General features: G+C 36.1%; 1 protein-coding gene across 1 annotated transcript in view; it reads left to right on the plus strand.

The window, feature by feature from the left end:
- Positions 1-21,673, plus strand: part of tmtc2b (transmembrane O-mannosyltransferase targeting cadherins 2b) — a 109,111-nt gene that overhangs the window by 62,331 nt on the left and 25,107 nt on the right. The window contains exons 3-5 of the mRNA XM_084409690.1: positions 18,007-18,832; positions 20,598-20,712; positions 21,576-21,661. Coding sequence (XP_084265816.1) covers positions 18,007-18,832; positions 20,598-20,712; positions 21,576-21,661 — 1,027 coding nt within the window. The remainder of the gene's footprint in view (positions 1-18,006; positions 18,833-20,597; positions 20,713-21,575; positions 21,662-21,673) is intronic.

Raw genomic sequence — 21,673 nt, forward strand, 5'->3', positions numbered from 1 at the left:
TAAAGGGGTCCTATTATATATATATATATATATATATATATATATATATATATATATATATATATATATATACAGTGAGGAAAATAAGTATTTGAACACCCTGCTATTTTGCAAGTTCTCCCACTTGGAAATCATGGAGGGGTCTGAAATTGTCATCGTAGGTGCATGTCCACTGTGAGAGACATAATCTAAAAAAAAAAAATCCAGAAATCACAATATATGATTTTTTAACTATTTATTTGTATGATACAGCTGCAAATAAGTATTTGAACACCTGTCTATCAGCTAGAATTCAGACCCTCAAAGACCTGTTAGTCTGCCTTTAAAATGTCCACCTCCACTCCATTTATTATCCTAAATTAGATGCACCTGTTTGAGGTTGTTAGCTGCATAAAGACACCTGTCCACCCCATACAATCAGTAAGAATCCAACTACTAACATGGCCAAGACCAAAGAGCTGTCCAAAGACACTAGAGACAAAATTATAGTCTCTAGTGTAGTCTTGAGTTCCTCAAGACTATAGTCGATTATAGTCTTGAGTTTTCTTCTGGGAATGTACGTTACAAATTTACTCATTTAAATAATTCCCGCCAAGGCATATGCAGAAAAAAAGGGCGAGGCCTGGTTGAGTTGCGTTAGTAGTTTGTTGAAACTCACAGTTATGGTAAGGGGCATGACATTCTGTATTTTGTGAGTTTTCTTGGTCCATTTCTCATTTCTTTGTTGTACAACATTGGAATTATTAAATGCTGCAGCAGAACCATGAAGAATCTAACCATGACATGAATGATAATATTGCTTAGAGTGGAACGGCTCCATTTTTCTTTAATGTCAGAGTTGGTTGCCACTTCAGCAGTATTTCAGCGCTGTGATGTTTTTGCACTGAAGAGCTGTCGTTTTGATTTAGCTATAATTCAGCAGCAATGTGGTACACACAACAAAATGAGAAGAATGTGAGATGAAATTTGTGTCTTAGAAGTGTGCCTGAATACCCTGGAAATCCAGAGTTTTCGCGAGAGCACAAGTTGAATTTGCTCAGCGAGTTTACTCTGACGTTGAGTAATGATGCTTATTAAATATGCCTTGTATCCGAGCACCAATCACATCGGGTTATCTGATATAGGCGGGCCAGAGGCGAGCTAAACAGATGACGACAGCGATGTGACGTCGAAGTCATTAGTAAACATTGCAAGATGGCTATAAATGAACACCAGTTGTTTGAAACGGCTTTGGCCGCTACAATGAACGAGTTAGACATGGCTTTTTATCTAAAAGAGGAACAGAAGACGGCGCTCGAATCGTTCCTTTGCAAGAAGGACGTTTTTGCTGTTTTGCCGACCGGATACGGCAAGAGTATAATCTACCAGTTAGCTCCGCTGGTAGCTAAGCGAATGGGGCGTATTGTTGAGATTGGTCGTAGTGTTATCCAATTGCGTGCAGTGAGATTTTCAAATGCATGCTTGGTGCCGCCCCTCGAGCTGGCCGATTTTCATTAGTCTAATCTTTCAGATTTAGGTCTGGATTTCCAGGCTAGTGCCTGAACACATACAGAACTCAAAGGAATAGTTAACCCAACCCTCAATGGAAAGTGCTCAGCTTTTGTATTATTTCTTAATAGTTTCAATAAAAACTGCAACAAGTTAAGATGCTTAGAGAAAAGCCAAGAATACAGGAAAACACCAACAACCAAAAAAAGCTGTGAAAGGTTGTAATATTCCCACACTCTACTTCTAATAATAGTCTCTCCCCTCGTGTGTATTTTCCATTCCTTTATATAATTTTTTTCTCTGTATGTTTCTCTTTGTATCTATTTGGCAGATATTTGCCCACAGAAGCAGGAGTTGCTCTGTAATTTTGCTTTTCCCTCTCTCTTTTAGTGTAGGCTGGAACTAGTTGTCTCTGAGGATTGTATATTTGTGTTGCACAGATGTACGTAACGATTTTAATCCTGTACGAATCAAACATGGCTGTTTTGATCTCTCACACAATCCTAGGGAAAAGTTACAGAGAAAATTCCATTTACATTCTTAAAATTCCATTCTGGCACATTCAGGGGTCCTTATGTAATCCCATCTTCATTGGAACATCGTTAATTTCTTGATTGACACATTTTTGCTCCTCATCAAATAATGTTTTTTCTTTTTTGGTGCAGATTGATTTAGAGATTTTCGCCAATTTTCTGGGTAATGATCAGGTAATGATCCTCACATTAATTAATCCCTTTCCATTATTATATACAGTAATGTTATAATTGAATCACGCATAAATCTTGTTTATTTCAGTGGGTTTCATGGCCCATTTAAAATAAGTGCATTTTATGCAAGTGCAAGTTATTTTTTGGTCATTAATTTCTTTACAAAATAGGCCTATTAGTTAGTGAAAGATATAGTTCACAAAAATGAATATTTCGTCATTTACGAACCCCCATGTTGTTCCAAACCTGTCTGACCTCCATTTTTCCCCTATTAGTGAATGTATACAGTGAACACAGCTGTCTGTGGTCTCCATTCACTTCCATTGTATTTGAAAAAGGCAGCCGTACATGGTTAATGATGAGGAAATCGTCAGATTGAGTCTCGTTTTGTGTCTCAAAGGAGTCTCAGAGGCAAGAGTCTTTGTACTGTAAGCCCTAATGTAAACCGTGGCCCGAAGTAAGCCTTTGTTTGGGTTGTAGTTGCTGACTGGTTAATTTATTGTTGCCTGTCCCCTCCGGTCCAGCGCTGGTCTAGCTGAAGATGGAGTGTGGTGTTCAGGAATCCATAATTTCCTTAGAAAGGCTTTTTAAGCAATGCCTTATGGGAACTTTTAGCATTTTCATCAAAGATTCAGGTTCTTTGTATGTACTTAGTGCTGGAAGGATAGAATAGAACACAGTATGACCTCAAGGTGGCCACATACATGTACACAAACAGGCTGCCATATACCACAGCTTGTCAATGGCACTCAATCATGTCCAGCGTGTTTTCTTTGGTCAAGCGCAGCCAATGCAAACAGCCCTGGATGGATTTGCTATATGTTGATGCAGCAACAAGGATGGAAGGCTGGAAACTCAGCAAGTCCAAACATTATAACCTACCCAGCAAAATCACAAGTCCTGTTCGTTTCGGATTATTAGTTTAGGAGAGCAGTGCTGACGGTGCACAGGAGGTCTCACTCGGCACCACAGAACATCCAAACTCTTCCATGGTGAAAGTGCCAAGTTGTTAAGCTGCAAAAACCCAGAAAGTAGTTTTACTCGAGGAGATAAGGTTAGCTAAATTTGTCTTTCATATGCTTTATTTTGGGCTGTGTTTCATCTAAATCTGTTCATCTGAGAAATCTAATTTGATCCAGATTGGAATGTCTGTGATTCTGCTAAATATATATTTTTTTGTACACTTCTCATTTATTTTAACCTTCGTTGTTCCTCACCTTAATCAATTCCTTCTTTTAATTAAATACGTTATGTTTTAATTATATATTTATTTTAACCTTCGTTGTTCCTCACCTTAATCAATTCCTTCTTTTAATTAAATATCTAATGTTTTAATGATATATTTAATCACATTTTTGCACATTTGTGACCCTTGACCACAAAACCAGTCACATGGGTAAATTTTCTGAATTTGAGATGTATACATCACCAGAAAGCTGAATAAATAAGCTTTCCATTGATGTAGCCTACATCAATATTTAGGATAGGACAATATTTGGCTGAGATACAACTATTTGAAAATCTGGAACCTGAGGGTGCAAAAAAATCTAAACATTGAGAAAATCACCTTTAAAGTTGTTCATTTATGTTCGTGGTTGTGCTGCATTCATTCATTGCATATATTTACCATAGGAAATTTACAAAATATCTTCATGGAACATGATTTTTACTTAATATCCTAATGATTTTTGGCATAAAAGAAAAATCGATAATTTTGACCCATACAATGTATTGTTGGCTACTGCCACAAATATACCCGTGCGACATGTGATTGGTTTTGTGATCCAAGTCACATATACAGAGTATGTGATCTTTCATAAATCCCACTTTAAAGAAATAGTCCTCCCAAAAATGAAAATTCTTTCATCTCATTTACTCAATGTAATTCCACACCTGTATGACTTACTTTCTTTTGTAGAACATAATGGAAGATATATTTAAAGTCAAATAGTTCCAAAGCAACACTGGACCCCAATGACTTGCTTTGTATAAACAGAGCTCTTTTGTGTTCTACAGAAGAAAGTAGTATATTTTTCCGAATTTTTGAGTAAACTACAGAAATCTTGCGAGTTCATGAAATCACAGACGTCCTGTGTTAATAATTTTGGACGAGTCCAGTCCGAATATAGCTTAGTATGCTAGTTGTTTCCAGAGTGGTCAATTAAATGGCAAAAAGTTCTCCTCGACCTTAGTGACCTCTGAAAGGGATGAATCAGTATCTTGTAACTGCCACGGAGGATTGTGGAAACACACAGGCTCGCCGAACCATTCAGGCTAAATAAACAGCAGCGATTTAGGAAGCAGGAGTTTATGCTAGAAGGTCTCTCTGTGGCTGCACTCAATAAATTTTTCACATGGAGCAATTTTGAGTTTGAATGGATTGAGGTTTCTCAATCTCATCACTTTATTTACTTTTCAGATTTTCATCTTTTGAGGTTGAGCTTCATATTTTTGGTGAATGGTGATGCATGGCTGCAAGGCATTTCTTTTGGCTACCTTGGAAAGCTCTAATTTGGCGTGTAGGCCTAAAAATCCTTCAGATGTCATACTTCTTTGTCCGTGATCAAAACGGACTGCTGACCTGGCTGAAATACAGAGAGCAGTTTAAAAAGCAAGCAAACCCAAGGCCAAAATAATTTTGTCTTTAACTTTCTGATCCCCTTTGTGCTTTCAACAGTTATGGCCTTGCTAGGTAATAAATGTCTCTCTTTATTTGTTAAATATAAAGTTTCATATTCGCATCGGCTCAAACCAGAGCTCCGCACGAGTCTATACCTGCAATCTAAAGATTATTACTTTCTCATGATGAATGTTTTTCATATCCATTATTATTTTCTCATTCGTTTGCAAGTACTGCATTTCTTTTCTGCTTAGCTATCCAATGCAAGGCAAAAATGAACCCATACATTCACCTTGAGAGTTTAGATATCTGTTAGCCGTTTGATTATGAAGTTTGTTACGCTTGGCGTATCAGTAGAGCCAGCTTATCTGAGCACATTCCCGTTTGAGCTGGAATGATTACAGTAGGACTATGACCATCTGGAACACTGGCATATCTTCAGGTATGGAAATCTTCAAACGTCCCACTAACCAAGGCCAAGCAAATTAGGGCTGCTCGATTATGGCAAAAATCATAATCACAATTATTTTGGTCAATATTGAAATCACAATTGTTTGACACTATTATTGGTGGGCGATATGATCAATGATCGAGTAATTTTAGATATCAGTTTATTTAGATATTGTGGTATAATTATTATTTTGGTGAGCTCCCACTGATTAAGGAAAATAGGTCTGTCTTTGTTTTAGGGCTGCACGATTATGACAAAAATCATAATTGCCGATTATTCCCTTGAAATTGTAATTGCGATTATTAATTACGATTATCACAATTTACATTGAATATATATATTAATTCAGTCCCACAAATTTAATTTAATTTATCTTATTTCAGCTTCTGCATTAATAAATGTCACAGTTATCTGAGTGGAATCCCTGCATCCCTTTGCTGCTGCTTTTCTGGTTGGACAGTATGTTGTTCCAGTGAATTTTTTATTTGTCCTATCCTGGTCTATTCCTTCTTTTTTTTATTTAATTATAAATATAAGTTACAAATTGATTACAAAACCTTTGTTTCATTTCATTGTTTCACTTAGTCATATCTTCCAGACTTTGATCCATAGCTAAAACGATCCCAGTCATGTTATGTCAGTCATGTCTCAATCTATAATTTTCAAGATATTTTACCTTAAGATTATGAATGTAAAACGTAGAATAGTTTCAGGTTAAAATAATGCAGTAGGGTCGGACAGTGGCCTCATAAATCTTTAACGGTGGTGCTTGGAGGTTTGTTGTCTGAGGCTGAGCTCAGTAAATCATCTTCCTTAGCTCTACACTTGTCTTCAGGCCCAAAGTTGCAGATTCATGTGAAAAGTCTCATTAAGAGCAGCAGGATTATTGAGTGCAGACCCGGATGGCTTTTATCCATTGACTCTGCTCTCACCAAATCCCTCTTGGTTACAGCCAATTTACTCATGAAGAAAAGTGAAATATTTAACACTTCCCTCTTCTATCAATCATGTAGGTCAAATCCGAGAGCATGCGTTAGCACTCGGGAACTGGAAACACTGACAGACTTTTCAGAAAAAAATCCTTACTCTGAAACTTTGACGAAAGCTCAAAATACACTGGTAGAAGTGCAGTCTGGACTTAATATGAGAGCGGCTTGTTGGTTTAAGTGAATTTTATAAGCTAAATCCTCATATGGCATCTTGGCTGATGGGCCGTTTTTTCTTGATCCGTTTATAACTGTGCTCAAAGCAGCTTCAGAGTAAATATTCAGCTCTGAATTGCAAATCTCACAGGGCTTTCGCTCTGACAGAATGACTTAGATGTTTTTCAATCATGTGCGTTTTATTTGTTTGAGCGGCCGGGCACTTTGATTTAGGTTGAAGCATACCTGTGAATGGAGAAGATAAGAGAATTCATTTTTTATTTATTTATTTTACTTATTTATTTTATTTATTTATTTTTAGTTATGGTGTTGTTCTCAGTCGTATATAAGCATATTAAAACCTCCAGGCATTGATTTTTTTTTTTTTTTTTTTCAGGCCTCACTGCTTTTTTTAAAACATAATTTAAGAGCTACATCAATGCATTACTGCTTGCCTTTTGAATATTAAATTTGTATAAATATATTGGAAATGCAAATATTATGGACCAAAGGACTTAAACTTAAAGCACAGTTCATTTCTCTTGGCGGCTGATATTATTTTTAGTAGTAGTATATATTTTTAAGAAATCAGTATTAATAATTTATTGTGCATTCTTATTTATATTGTACTTTTTATTTATAAAATAAAAAAATAAAAAAAATAATTGATTAATTACAAAAATATATGCACCTTTTAGCATTTAAAAAATGTTTTTTTTATATTTTTTAATGTATTTTTTTTCTTTCTAGTATATACTTTTAATAGCTACTGTACCATGAAAACAGTAGTAACATAAATATAATTATCAACTAATTGTTATCCACCAATTCTTTTTCTTCTTTTTTTTTTTTTACTACATACATTTGAGCAAAATAACAGTAAGTATAATAAGTAACAATAAGTAACTTCTGTTCTTATTCTATAAATCTCAGAAAATAGAAGAAAAAAAAGGGTCCAAAACTTATTGATTTTTTTGGCAACCTCCAAAATGTCCTAAAAAAAAATTTGCTGGTTTTCTTTCTTTCACTTTTCTTTTGAATTGGTCTGTTGTGTGCTTTATCTCCATGGATATTATCCTCATATGCCTGTTTCTAGTAGTTTAATTTCAAACTGATGGAGATAATCTGACAATGGGAGGAAGGGAGAAAGCCTGCATCCCTCCTACCGGGCAGTGTTAAACCACTTATTTCAAGACAAACTGGATTAAAGACAAAAGCTAAATTCCACATTGGCCTGACATTGAAAACAGGGCCTGTATTATGAAGATGGACACTTTTATGCATTTGTTTATGCAGGAGATGATGGAGATAGAGCCAAGCACTAAAATCCCTTTCGGTCTATGACTGGTGGTCGTTCTCTTAGGGTTCAGTCTTATCAGATTTTGTTCTGCCTTTCTAGATGGTTTTCTGCCTTTCTGTCTTGTTCTATTCCCCTGTTCAAGCTCATCTCTAGAGAATGAAATGCCATTACAGGGAAATGAACATTATGCGCATAGAATTGATTTTTCTGTACTGTGTGATAGTGCTTCAAGAGTCCATTCTTTTATAGTGACATGTCTGCATAGACACGCATATAGTAACGTCTTCAACGTGCACATATGGATGCGGTCAGGTCCGCTGTGTTTTTCCCAGTGCTAGTTACTAGACAGACTAGAAGTGACAATTTTTTTTTTCAGATGGCCAGGTAGTGTGAAAACGAGTTTTACTATGTTTTTCCCCTCGCACAACCTGAGGATGTTTTCGCTTGGTTAAACACAGCCACATTTAATCCAGCATTGTGCATCAGATAGAATAAGGCAAACACGTTCTTGCTCAAATAATGTCTCGTCTTGTGAGAATTGGAGATTTTTTTTTTGGAGTGTTTTGCAACCCTTTTTACTTCAGTAATATGTCTTCTACCATGGTCTGTCTGAATACTCAATTCTGATTGGCTGGAAATTGTGCAATAAAACCGTTTAATGCCCAGGAAGTCAGTTAAAATTACAATTCTATATTAAAGTGCTGCTCTCATTGAAAAGGAGATCGCACTGCACACAGAAACAGGAACACAGAAACTTTCCATTTAGTGGCCTATTAACTTCGCTGCTGAATCGCTGCATTATATTACTCAGCAAGGAGGTTGTAACTAAAGTAATTAAAGTAAAGTAATTAATTGAAGTAATTAAACTCACAGCTTCATTGACGGTAAAGAGACGCTGCACAGACGCAGGTAATTCACACGGACTCTCTCTCTCTCTCGATAGGCTAATTCATTCCACATTTTTTTTATAATTCAATCAAATAAATGTAACCTTACCGCACTACTTACCGCACTACTTTTTTAAAGCAGTCGGAATGTTTGCTGACGAAAATAACTATCATTTTAAACCTTCCATTCAAATATAACGTTGAAAACATAAATGCAGCTTTAACTTTTCAATGCTGGCAAATGATCATGGAATTTATGGGATAATCCACGGCTAGCTGTGCATTAAACTGTTTGAATGCACTCTGCTTCGCATTGTTCTGTTTTTTTGCCTCCATGTCGTGCATTAAAATTAATTTACTTATTTTCAGAGTGGCACAGGATATTCAATGAGAAAAATGTATATATTGAACTGGGATACTCAGGGTGCAAATAAAAACCTTTGTTTTTAAGAGTGCATGTATGACTGAATTAAATGGGATTCATGTAAAGTGGGCTTTAGACACAAATGCAGGCTTGCTAAAACAATGTATTTATAGCTATAAATTGGTTAACGTTATCCAGTAGTTCATGCTGCTGTTGTCACATGAATGAAAAAAGGAAAGGGAAATGGAAGTGAAGTCTCCTTTTCTTAGGAATAATGTTCTGATCTTGTTCATTAAGATCAGTGTTTTTAAAATCTAAATTGGGTCAATTTTGATTTCAAACAATTGTACATGTATCAAAGCAAAATGCTATATTAAGCTGGAAATAATATAGGTCGGAACATGGTTTAATGTTTGTTTTTCAGCAAAAATTGCATCAGCATTAAAAAGTGTCAGAAAGTTAAACATTCCGTAACTTTTTTGGGTTAAAAATAATCCAAAATAAATTTTTGAGCAAGTTAATAACCAGCCAGTGTTCAAAACTATGCTTGCCTTAGCTCGATTCAAAACGGTAAGCTTTTAATAATGTTTTTAATTCCAATGGTACTGGTGGATTTCTGTGGGAAATTCGAGCATGTCTTTATGTCATTACGTCACATCTGTACACAAAGAAGGTGTCCCGGCTAGTAGGCTATATTGAGTGTGAGAATGTTGGAGGTGGAGATTTATAGCCTTTTCTCACAGCACTTGATATAATTAAACTTATCAATTTGATGGCGGATCCAGAAAGGTTCAAACGACAATCACCAGTGACAACTGGAGATTCACCCGTTGTAAAATGCAAAAGACTTCAGACTTCGGAGTGGCTACAGAAAAAAAGAGACTGCAAACGGGCCCATGCGAAAACAAGGATAAATATCGGAAGGGCATTAAATTTAGTCACGCAATGCTGATGTTGTTAACATTAACAATTTGAGAACAAAGTATAATTTGCATGGTTTAACGTGATATGATAAGCGATCGTTAGATTTAATCAGCGAGATTTACTGCAATGCTTTTTTTCCCTTAGTTGGTCAGAACAAAAGTGGATGTTTGTGACTTGTTCAGACGACATTTTCCGGTGAAAATTCTTATGTTGGTCATACTTCCAAAAAGTAGAATCTGTGATTGCGAATGACCGCCGCGGTGACTGAAAGCCGCACATTCTCCTCAAAACATTGGATTCATCCGCGCTGTGCCGTGCCGAGGCACAACCCACGTAAAGTTTATAATTCCGCGAATAACTGCAATTGCAGATTTCGAACAGAGATGGCGACAAAGAGGAAAAGCTACGGACTGCAGCTTTAAAGGGTTAGTTCACCCAAAAAATTCTGTCAGTAATTACTCACCCTCATATTGTTCCAACCCCGTAAGACTTTCGTTCATCTTCGGAACACAAATTAAGATATTAGGTAATTGATATCTGCCAGCCCAGAAAAGTTAGTAAAGACATCGTTAAAATAGTCTCAACCTTAAGTTTATCAAGCGACGAGAATCATTTTTGTGCACAAGAAAAACCCCAAAATAACGACTTTATTCAACAATTCCTTTTCTTCTCTGTGGGCCTCTTGAGTGAGTTCACGTAGTGTAACAGCGCAGCGCTTCTGGGTTGTACGTCAGAACGTAGGCTCCCTATTGGCCAGCATCACACACATGACCAGCGTCGGCCAATAGTGAGCCTACTGTACGTTCTGACATACAACCCAGATGCGCTGAGTTAAACTACGTCAACAGCTTAGGAGAATGACATGGAAGAGAAGAGATGGTTGAATAAAGTCTGTATTTTTGTTGTTTTTTGCACACAAAAAGTATTCTCGTCACTTGATAAACTTAAGGTTGAGCCACTGTAGTCACTTTGACTATTTTAACAATGTCTTTACTAACTTTTCTGGGCTGGCAGATGAAATTACCTTGCAGCCTATGAAGGAGTGAGACAGCTCTCAGATTTCATCAAAAATATATTAATTTGTGTTCCGAAGATGAACGAAAGTCTTATGGGGTTGGAACAACACGAGGGTGAGTAATTACTGACAGAATGTTCAATTTTGGCAGAACTAACCCTTTAAGTTATACTGAAAGTATGAGAATGTTATTACATATGCATGAAATATTATGCAATAAAGCTATTTTTCCTCACAACAGTGTGCTCTGATGAATTATACACAAGACCAAGAACCAGTGTTATTTTAGTATCATTTAAATATTATTATGGTTTTCATTCATATTTTTAATTTGCTTTATTTTGTTAATGCTTTTTGTATTAATATATATTTTTTTATGTATTACTGTTTAGGTTTAATACATTTTTGTTGAAGTTTATTTATTTTCATTTAGTAATGTAGTTGCTTCATCTTAAAATTATACAATATACAGAATTGTACATGTATAATATCTTATACACACACACACAGAGAGATTCAAACCTACGCAAATCCCAGGGTCTATGTGTTTTGGCTCTGAACCTGCAAGTGCTAAAACCCATGCTGGTTTTTGAGAGCCTGCACAGTCCCAAACCTGCAGCCGCCTCATAAATCCAGTGAGAATCCTGTGTGCAAGCATTCACACTCCCGCATGACCTCACTGACACATCTTCAGCCTCCGCTAGAGCTCCACAATCGCTCTCTCTCGCTCAGTCTCACCCCCACTGGGCTTAAGCGGCGTTAGACCGCCGGTAATATGTATAAAGTTGAGTTTTTATTTATTTATATATTTATATGTGTGTGTGCAAGAAACTGCCCATATTTGTAGGCTTTTCATGAGTGTTGGCTAACAGGGTTATGTGGAGTTCAGTGATTCTCTTGTAAGTGCACTAAAATGACAGATGCGTCCCCATAATAACTATACTTATTTGCAGAGATTTATACCTGTTGAAAAGTATGAACGTCTCTCATACTTTCATCTGTTTGAATTCACAGCCCTTCAGTGCTAGATGAAGATTGTGTAATACATCACCCCAAAGCTCTCCCGGCCCATATAAAAATCCCATATCAATGAAGAGAAACATTCAGGCGAGAAGTGTCATAGATGTGAAGACATTTTGAAAGCTTTTTTCCTGCAGTGAATTATTTGACTCCAAGGATGTTATTATGCCTATATGCTGTGTGATCGTCGCTGTCTTACTGGTGCAGTTCACTAATTAGGGACATGATCTGTCTCTGTACTACAGATGTAGTGAATTATGTGAGGACTTTCAAGTGTAACCTAGGAAATTGCAGTTCTTGCAAGGCAGCAAAAAAAAAATAATTGTTAAGAGTTGTATCCAGTCTAATGAATTTGCTTTAAAATAAAATCATAAATAAATAAAATGCCATATCAAAGCCGCTATTTATGTTATCAAGTATCATGACACTCGGCAGGCATCTTGTTTTCAGTCAGTTGAAGAAGCAACACGATGTCTTCACTGACTACAGTACAGTTCTCTATTCATATATGTGCAAATTGCACAGTGACCTCATCACTTTCAGTTAGATTTTGAATGTTTTTATCACTGTAAATGGGAAATGTTTTTCTCAAACTTTTTATCTAGATTTTTTAAGTATAAAGTTGACAAAAAAAAAGACTGAAATTATCCACAAAACAAAGTTTAAATGGACATATGTGAACACTTTATGCTGAACATACAGGCTTTATTTAAATTTTTTTTGTGGTAAATATTTTAATTGCATGCACACAATTGCTAAAGCTTGGTATTGGCACTGATTTCCAGTGGATTTAGCATCAACAATAGGGCCCGAAACATAGGATTAAGCTTTTTATTTTTATGTATCAGGGTTTCCGCGGGGTCTTAAAAAGTCTAAAATTCTGAACTTTAAATTTAAGGCCTTAAAAAGTCTTAAAAACGGCCAGATTTTCATCCTAGGTCTTAAATTTCATTTAGTCAGGTCTAAAAAAGTGTTTACCCTCGTTCATTTCCAGAAACGCTGGCCGCAGAAAGTTATTACAAAGTAGCAAAAAAGTATGGAGTTGTAGCCTACAAAGCGGAGCCCTAGAGCAGGGGTCTCCAACACGTCGCTCGCGTGTTACCAATAGCTCGTGGCTTCATATGAGCTAACGTTAGCTCGCCAGAGGCCGTTCACATATCGCGTCTTTTGCGCGCTCAAGTTTGTTCAAATGTAGGCGCGCGGCAAGCACGCTCATAATTGAAGCGAGAACCTGCTAAATTTTTTACCAGGCGTAACGAAATGAAAAAAATCTACACTTTTCAGAATGCCGCAAACGCACCGCAGGTCATGTGACAGGAACCAACCGATCACCCCTTTCCATAACAACATTAAAGCTCAGTCAACATGAAGGATGGGGGTGCACCCAAACACTACTAATAAATATAAGCTAATGTGTAAATGTCAGTGATTTATCTTTTTTGACTCATTCTTTTTATAAAAAATGATTTAAAGGCTGAAATATGAGGTTTATCTTTGTATAAAACCTTTTTTGTCAAAACTTTATTTGAACTTGTACATGTTAGTAGATAACATGTTGCAAGACACTCTTTTAAAATCTGGCCATCATTTTTAATGGTATTTTAATGTTTACGTAAACAAAAAGTGCATATTGATGCTAATCAATTTGTTATTTGCTGTTTTTCGACATAAAACTTGTTGAATTGACTTCATTCTGTAGTATTAGTACTTTTTGAACAGGATTCTGTGATAACCGTGATAATTCTGGTCACTTTAATCATCTCATCATTTCCTCTCTAGTTATGATCAACTATGATCAACTAAAATCAACAATAATTGTGTTTTTACAGTATAATATGCAAAAGTACAATTTTCTATTAAAAAAAATCTACCTCTCCCTCTCTCACACACACACACACACACACACACACATCAGATAATCCTAGAGAGATAGAAAGATAGATAGATACTCTAATGATCCCGAGGTAACTATCTAACTTGGAAAATGCGTCGTGTAGGTCTTAAATTTCAATCTTTATGGTCTTAAAATGTCTTAAAAAGGTCTTAAATTTGACTTACTGAAACCTGCAGAAACCCTGATGTATATTTATATTTATAATATTAGATGTATTATTATATTATTAATTTCACATTTATTTTTGGAAAAGAAAACATTTGTGTTTTCATTGTTAGCTAGTTGTCGCACACCACTGAAAAAGACATGGGTTAAAAGATTGATTTGTTCTGGATTTCATCGATTTGTTCTTTAAGAATCGATACTAAACTTTTTAAATGAAAATCATTTCTGAAAACTGTTATTTTTGCTGCAGTAGTTTTTTCTTCTAATTTTCTTCTTTACTTCAACTGTATTTATGTCCCCAGGGGTGGGCAATTAGTTTTATGGCAAGACATACAAACAGGCAACCATAAAAAAATAGAAAACGATACAAGAAATACAAGAAATTAACTTTTTAGAGATTTATGTGGGCAGTTGTAAACTTCATACCACGGTAGTTTAGGTTCTAAGATGCAGAACCTGCCTGGCTACAGTTCTGTATTTCTCTTCAGTCGGACAGTTCCGCTTGGCCTCTGTAGCCTGCCGCTTCAAGACCCCTGTGGGACGTCCCGTTTACGACCTCTTCCCTTCAGCCTGCAGTTCACTCCGCCGGGACATGCATGCACGTTCCACCTGAAACGGCCAACCATACTGTATGCATGAAATCAAAATACCTTGAGATCTTATCAATATTTATCATGTTAACCATTTTTATTTATGTACACAATTATTGTGTGTAATATCTTACTGTACTCATTTTATGTATGTTCAAGCTATTGTTGTAGTTAGTTGTATTGCTTATTCATCTTTCAGGATCATTAATGCACGCATCATACCTTCGGTCAGCAAACTTAAACAGATGTCACAGGAACTAGAGAGACAGGCAGTTAACTTGATGTTGTGCCAGACTTTAATTGATGACAGATTGATATGTCTTACAGACATGGATACTATACTGCAATATTTATATATATAAATACAGTACAGTATAGTATTTGTATATTATTAAAACGATTATCTATTCAATTCTCTTTTTTTTAAGCCTCTCTGGTGGCATGTGGTCACACATTCAGAGCTGTGTGCCTGTCAGGACTTATGATACAGGTTATGTCATTTGGGATATGCTCTGTACATCTGTGCTACATAACATGATTACATGGGAAGTGGCCTGTTACAGACATTTCCCCTGTGAGCAATAATGTGCTCTTTGTCTGAAGCAGAGATGACCAAAAACAGGACCAAAAAAAATCAATATTGTATAGAACAGCTGGACATTAATGCAGAACACATACTCACTGTCTCATATTCTGTTAGGGAGTCAGCAGGGAGGGGAAACAATTCTCTAAGTTACAATAATGGTGTCTTGGACTGACAAAATTGTTCACAAATAACCTTTAGGGGGAATGCTTTGTTAATTCTTCCCGCATTAATCTTTAATATCAGCATTTTCCAGATGTACTGTACGTAGCATCTTTTATCAAAATGAAAAATCTGCCATTCACTCACATTGTTCCAAATCTGTGGAATACAAAAGGAGATGTATTCTGTTCTTTTCCATACATTGAAAGTGAATGGAGGTGAATGCTAGCAAACTCTTAACCCTCAGACGGTCTTCGTTTCGGAGTCACATCCTGGGCCTTCCCGGTCAGAAGTGACCGGACACCTAAAAATGAAACTTCCTCCATCCCAGTAAAACCAATGCAATGTATTTTTGTTCTATAATATTTTTTCTTTTTAATTTTGTATTTTGAGAGAATTTTATTGAATTTATTAATATTTATGCAATATTTATGGTCTATGTTTGCCATTAAAAAAAAAATATATATATATATATATATATGTGTGTATATGTATATGTTTTTATTTTTTTTAATGCAGTATTTTAGTTTAATATAGAGTCTAGGCCTTCAAAAAAAAACATTTTTTAAGCAGATTAGCACCATCTGGTGAGAGTATGGAGAGAAAGCGTAGAACCATGGTGTAACCACTAGATGGCATGTACAGCTCTCTATGGAGAGGCATGTGAATTCCCCAGCTGTTTATGGACACATTTACTTCTTTTTTTTACTTTTTTTTTTTTGAATTTGTAACAAAAAATGCAATTCATTCAATTATAACACTTTATGTAAAATAATATAAAAAATAAAAATAATAATAATTTTGGATTTTTAAATTTTTTGTCAATTTCCCATTCATTTCCTATGGGGGTCATTTTTGACCGAAGACCACAAGTGTGACTGTTTTTTTCACGACGACTTAGCATGCTCGGATCATGACCTAATATTTTTTGTGTGTTCACATATACCTAATGCCATAAAAGTCACCAAGTTTTGTAACATTCCGATGAAGCTGTGATTTTTAGAAATTCAAAACAGAAAATTCTTCGGTCAGAAATGACCGAGGACCGTCTGAGGGTTAAACTGACAAAAAGTATAAATATAGTTAATACGAGTCAAACATATTTCTAGCTGAAAATGTTCCCGTCCGCCCCAGATCTGAAATATAATTTGCAGTTCTGTGTTGCGTCATTTAACTTACGCAACATGCATTTATCATAACTGATGCCAAAAATGAAGATTTTCAGCAAATAGCGACTTCAATTTTGGTCTATTCCTCGCATATAGTTTCATATGGCTTTGAATATGGCATACAAGTCATTTGATTTCTGTGGTTCAACGGTGTCTGTTCTCATTTTCATTGTACTGAAATTGACTGTTAACATCCTGCCTAACATTTCCTTTTGTGTTCTGCAGAAGAAAGCAAGTAATACAGGTTTGGAACGACATGAGAGCGAGTAAACATTCGTTTTTGGGTGAACTATCCCTTTAATGGCGATCGACGCGGCCTTGAAGTAATCATTTGTGTGTTTGTTTGCCGTCCGTGCCGAATGAGTTCCGTGTTTGGAGGAAGTCATAAAACTGCTCGAGGGTGTCCTCGATCCAAAGTCAACATGAAAAAGGAGTACTGAACTCTGCAGCTGCTCTACTGGGAACTGTACAATGTATCCCCCCTTTTACTTAACATGTAAAATATTCGAACACTCCATAAATACTTTGAAATCATTTTCACGTTGGAGTGTTTAATATCAGCACTGCGGTATGATGGATTGGCACCTTTATGAGGCCATATCTTGTTTATTTGATAAAGTCTGTAAAAGCCGGCTGTACGAGACAGAGATAAATGCGGCGCTGCCTTGTGCTGTGACGTCAAGCTGTACTCGCTGACCAGCAGTCAGTGACGCTACGTTTATTATTCTGGGCTCTCTGAAAAATGTGGAAAATGTGTGTCTACATTTGGCCAGCGGTTTTAAATTGTTTGCAGTGACTGGAGATGCAAAGGTCTGATTCTCGTTAACCATCGCAGGCCTTGCAAGGATTGATGTCACGGTGAAACCGTAGTACGTGCATGTATGTATTGAATAACCCTTAAAACTCCCGACAAATTGCTCATTAAGGTTGCTTGTGTTCCAGATTGGGCTACAGTATTTATTTTTCCGATCTCAATTTACTTGGTGTTGGATCTGCTGCTTATTTTCTTCATTTCTATTTCTTATTTAATGCAGTTGGAAATCTTTGACTTATTGGTCAGTCTTGGTGTTGATTTACTAACAAGACCTTGTCCAGACTTGAGCTCAAGGGTTTGAAGTCATACAGAAAAATAAAATGGTTCTCCTTATTGAAATGTTCCGGTCAGTTTGTTCTCATCTATGTTTTGTTTTCGTGCAGAAATTGCCTCCCTAGAATTTGCCTTAAAAATGTCATTCATTTTTATGTAATCAATTCAAATCAAGTCATAAAATTCAAATTTTATTTATTTGCTGTTGTTTTGTTCAGTTAAACTGGCTAGATTATGTTTTATTATTATTATTGCATAGGCCTACTTATTTAGTCTCTTTTTCTAAATGAAATCAAGTTCCTTTTTTGTATGCTTTTGATTGTGCCCAGCCTAATTTATTTTATTGTATACATTTGAATACATTTGATTCTGCTTTTTTTATATTTCAGTCATTTTGTGCTCTCATCCATGTTGTTTTCTCTGTTTTTTGTTTCTCAGAAGAAGAACCTGCACCTGCTGTTGAGCGTGTTTCTTCTGGGCTTCTGGGGTATCATCCTTCTGGCTTGCCGTCTTTACTGGATGGGCAACAAACCTCCAAACTTCTCCAACTCGGACAACCCTGCAGCCGATTGTCCCTGTTTCCTGACTAGAACGCTAACGTTCCTTTTCCTCCCCGCCATGAACGTTTGGCTCCTCCTGTGCCCTGACATGCTGAGTTTTGATTGGTCAATGGACGCCCTGCCTCTTCTGAGGAGCGTTGCAGATTGGCGAAACCTCCACACCGTTGCCTTCTACGCCTCGCTTCTGACGCTGACGTGGTTTGGCCTTCGCCAATACCCAACCAAAAGCAAGGAGACCAACGGGAAAGCCAATCATGTAGCAAACGGGAAGTCCACGAACGGACACAGTTGTAGCTCTGATTATGAACCCTCGAGTTTTTACTCCAACTCAGTGCACGTGAATGGAACAAACGGTACTGCAAAACACTATTCGTCATCTTTACCCACCACAGAGAGTTTGGTGGTCTTCTCATTGGGTCTACTGGTCGTTCCCTTCCTGCCTGCCATCAACCTGTTCTTCTATGTGGGCTTTGTGGTGGCGGAGCGAGTACTGTACATCCCTAGCATGGGCTTCTGCCTGTTGGTAGCAGTGGGGATGAGAGCTTTATACATTAGATTGAGGAGGAAGTCCTCCAGAACTTTGGTTCTAGGCTGCTCTGCCGCCCTGGTCCTTCTCTTTGGGATTAAGACCGTGTTGAGGAACCGTGACTGGCAGAACGAGGAGATGCTATACAAGTCAGGAATATCTGTGAACCCTGCTAAAGGTAATTTTTATATAGTCCAAGTAATTCAGGAGTTTCAACCTATTTTCTGCCTATTTTTTGTTCCCTATTATTATATAATTATTCAAAGATATTATAATCACCATTAGAAGCTTTCAAGATTGTTCTCTATTTCAGTGTTATTTTAGTATCATTGAGATTGTATAATAGTTTTTATTAATATTTTGAAATAGTATATATATATCAAATATTTTCCAGTTTAATTTCAAATTTTTGTTTTTATTATGTCTATGTAGTTTTTATTAAATGTTATTTTGGTTTTAGTTATTTTAGTACATAAGCTAAAGTTCAATTTTGCCTCGGCAACTAGCTGAAATTAAATAAGTTTACATTTTTTATATATATATGTTTTTTTTTATATTATTAACAAATATTTTATTTGATGTGACAAAAATGTTTTTTATGGTTTTAATTCTAGTTGAACCCTGCTTTATTCAGACCATAATTCTAGTTTATTCAGCCATATTGTAGTATTTAGTTCCCCAAAGTCAAGTTCACATCCATCAACAGTACAACAACCAGGAGTTGGAAAGTGTTACTTGACGATGTGAAAGCAGGATGTGTTGCAATCATTTATTTCCCCAAAATAAAAATAAATGCTTTTGCAAATCAAAAATGGCAGTTGCTCATGAAAAGTTTTGAGTTTCCTAAGCATCTCTTCATTTCTGTACTTCTTTTAGAGTTTAGTTGTGTATCTCTCAAAGATTTAAATTTAAATATAAAACATTACTTTATTTATTTTTTAACTAAGTGATATTGACATTTACAAAGTGTAAAAATACTAAAAAAAGAACCGCAGATGCCTTTAAAGTGCTATTTTCCATTAACACTGAGAATGTTACTTATTTTATTTTATTGTAAGCATTAGCATAATGCATAAAGCATAATGCACTAATGCTAGTGCATTAGATTAATTTAAAAGTTCCTTCAGTTTATTACTCACATTGATTCATGCATCAAATTCATTTGTTGTGTGTAAGAGAACCACTGAACTGTTAAATGATCATCCTCTCTTAATAAATTCAATCTATTAATGACAGCCCGTTATCTTCATTTGCGAAATCTCTCAAACTGATTATCACAATTTCATTTAAATCATTTATCAAGCCAGACTGCATCAATATGACTTTGTAATTACCTCCCCGTGATCCAATTTTACAGGCTATGGCACTCTCACCCCTTTTCATGGCACAGATACTATGCATGGGTTGAGTCTAAGATTGCATTATTTTAATGTAATTTACTTTTTTTTCCCCTTGCTTGTGCCTCTCGTAAGCACTCTTAACCTTTGTGAATTTCAATTTCTGTATCCGCAAGCACAAAACATTTTCATAAAATTTCACAATGTTGCACTGTAACCTAACCGCAACCAAAATGCAACAGTCTGGAGACCACTTCAAAGGTTAAACCAATAATCTAACAAAGAAAGTACATGCAATTTACATATTTTGATAACCAGGAAAAAAAAATTACCACACGGCAACACGCTTATTATGTTTTAGTTGCTAAATATGTGTTTTATACAACCATGATAAAATGTTGTGGAAAGTTGGTTTTATTATTTTTATTATTATCATCATTATTTAATTAAGGGTTTTTTTTCGTAGTGCATACTTGCGTCTTTTTTCTGAGGAAAAAAGTGTCGTTTTTTTGTATTTTGTAGGTTGTTTGTCCATCGATTTCAGATGTGTCGAGACTCATTTCTTTTGTTCTATTCATTTAAATATGTTTTATTCTCCTTCCTCAGCCTGGGGTAACTTGGGAAACGTCCTCAAGAACCAGGGAAAGGTGGCGGAGGCCGAGCAAGCCTACAGGAACGCTCTGTACTACCGGAGGAACATGGCTGACATGTTGTATAACCTGTGAGTGAGCGAACTTCCTCCTCGCGGCAGACTCTATCGATCTGTCCTATTAAATCTCAGGAAATCTCTGAGAGGCCAGACGATGACTGTCCCCAGATTCATCAGCCTTCCAGAGGACGGTGACAGGGACCCCCCCTAGACACATTAACCTCCACAGTCAGGGCATTAAGGCACTTAATACATAATTCATAAACCGCACACGTTTGGGCTATTCAGTTATCCATATAAAGCAGTGGGATTGGGAATCCTTAGGCACCTCACAATTCGATTTGGCTTTAATTCAGAGAGTCGTGATGTGATTACAAAACGATTCTCGATGCATCTCAATTTTTTCAACTTGCCTGAGATTAGTGTGACAGATTTTGCACACTCCATCCCACTGCATGGAACGTTATCCTGCAAATGTTTTTATAATAAACAGCATTAAATTATTCATAAGAAAAGTAGGCTATATATTAATAATTAATAATATAATCCTTTAAAACAATTATATTCTGATTTCTAGTTTTATTTATAATGTGTATATATATATATATATGTATGTGTGTGTGTGTGTGTGTGTTTTTATTTGTTTATTTTTCCAAAATAATTGAACCCATCACAGTGCATTTGGGGGGATGCCTTCTGAAATATTAGTTCAAAATCAAGGGCTTTATGTTAGTTTTTGTTCTCTGGAAGTCGATTTCATAGTTATGTAACTCAAATATCATTGAACAAATGTGGATATAAATGAAGTGGCTATAATGGTTTATTTATGACCTGTTTCCTTTTTCGTCAATATTAATTAATTGTGTTGCACTATTGGGTAATAACACCATACTTTGAAACTCTTCTTGTTTTTTTTTTCTTCCCTTGGATTGCAGGGGTCTGTTGCTCCAGGAAAACAATAGATTCTCAGAGGCCCTCCACTACTATAAGCTGGCAATTGGGAGCAGGCCAACACTGGCTTGTAAGTACAGCT

Source organism: Rutilus rutilus, assembly GCF_951802725.1.
Source record: "Rutilus rutilus genome assembly, chromosome: 5".
NCBI classification, from domain to species: domain Eukaryota; kingdom Metazoa; phylum Chordata; class Actinopteri; order Cypriniformes; family Leuciscidae; genus Rutilus; species Rutilus rutilus.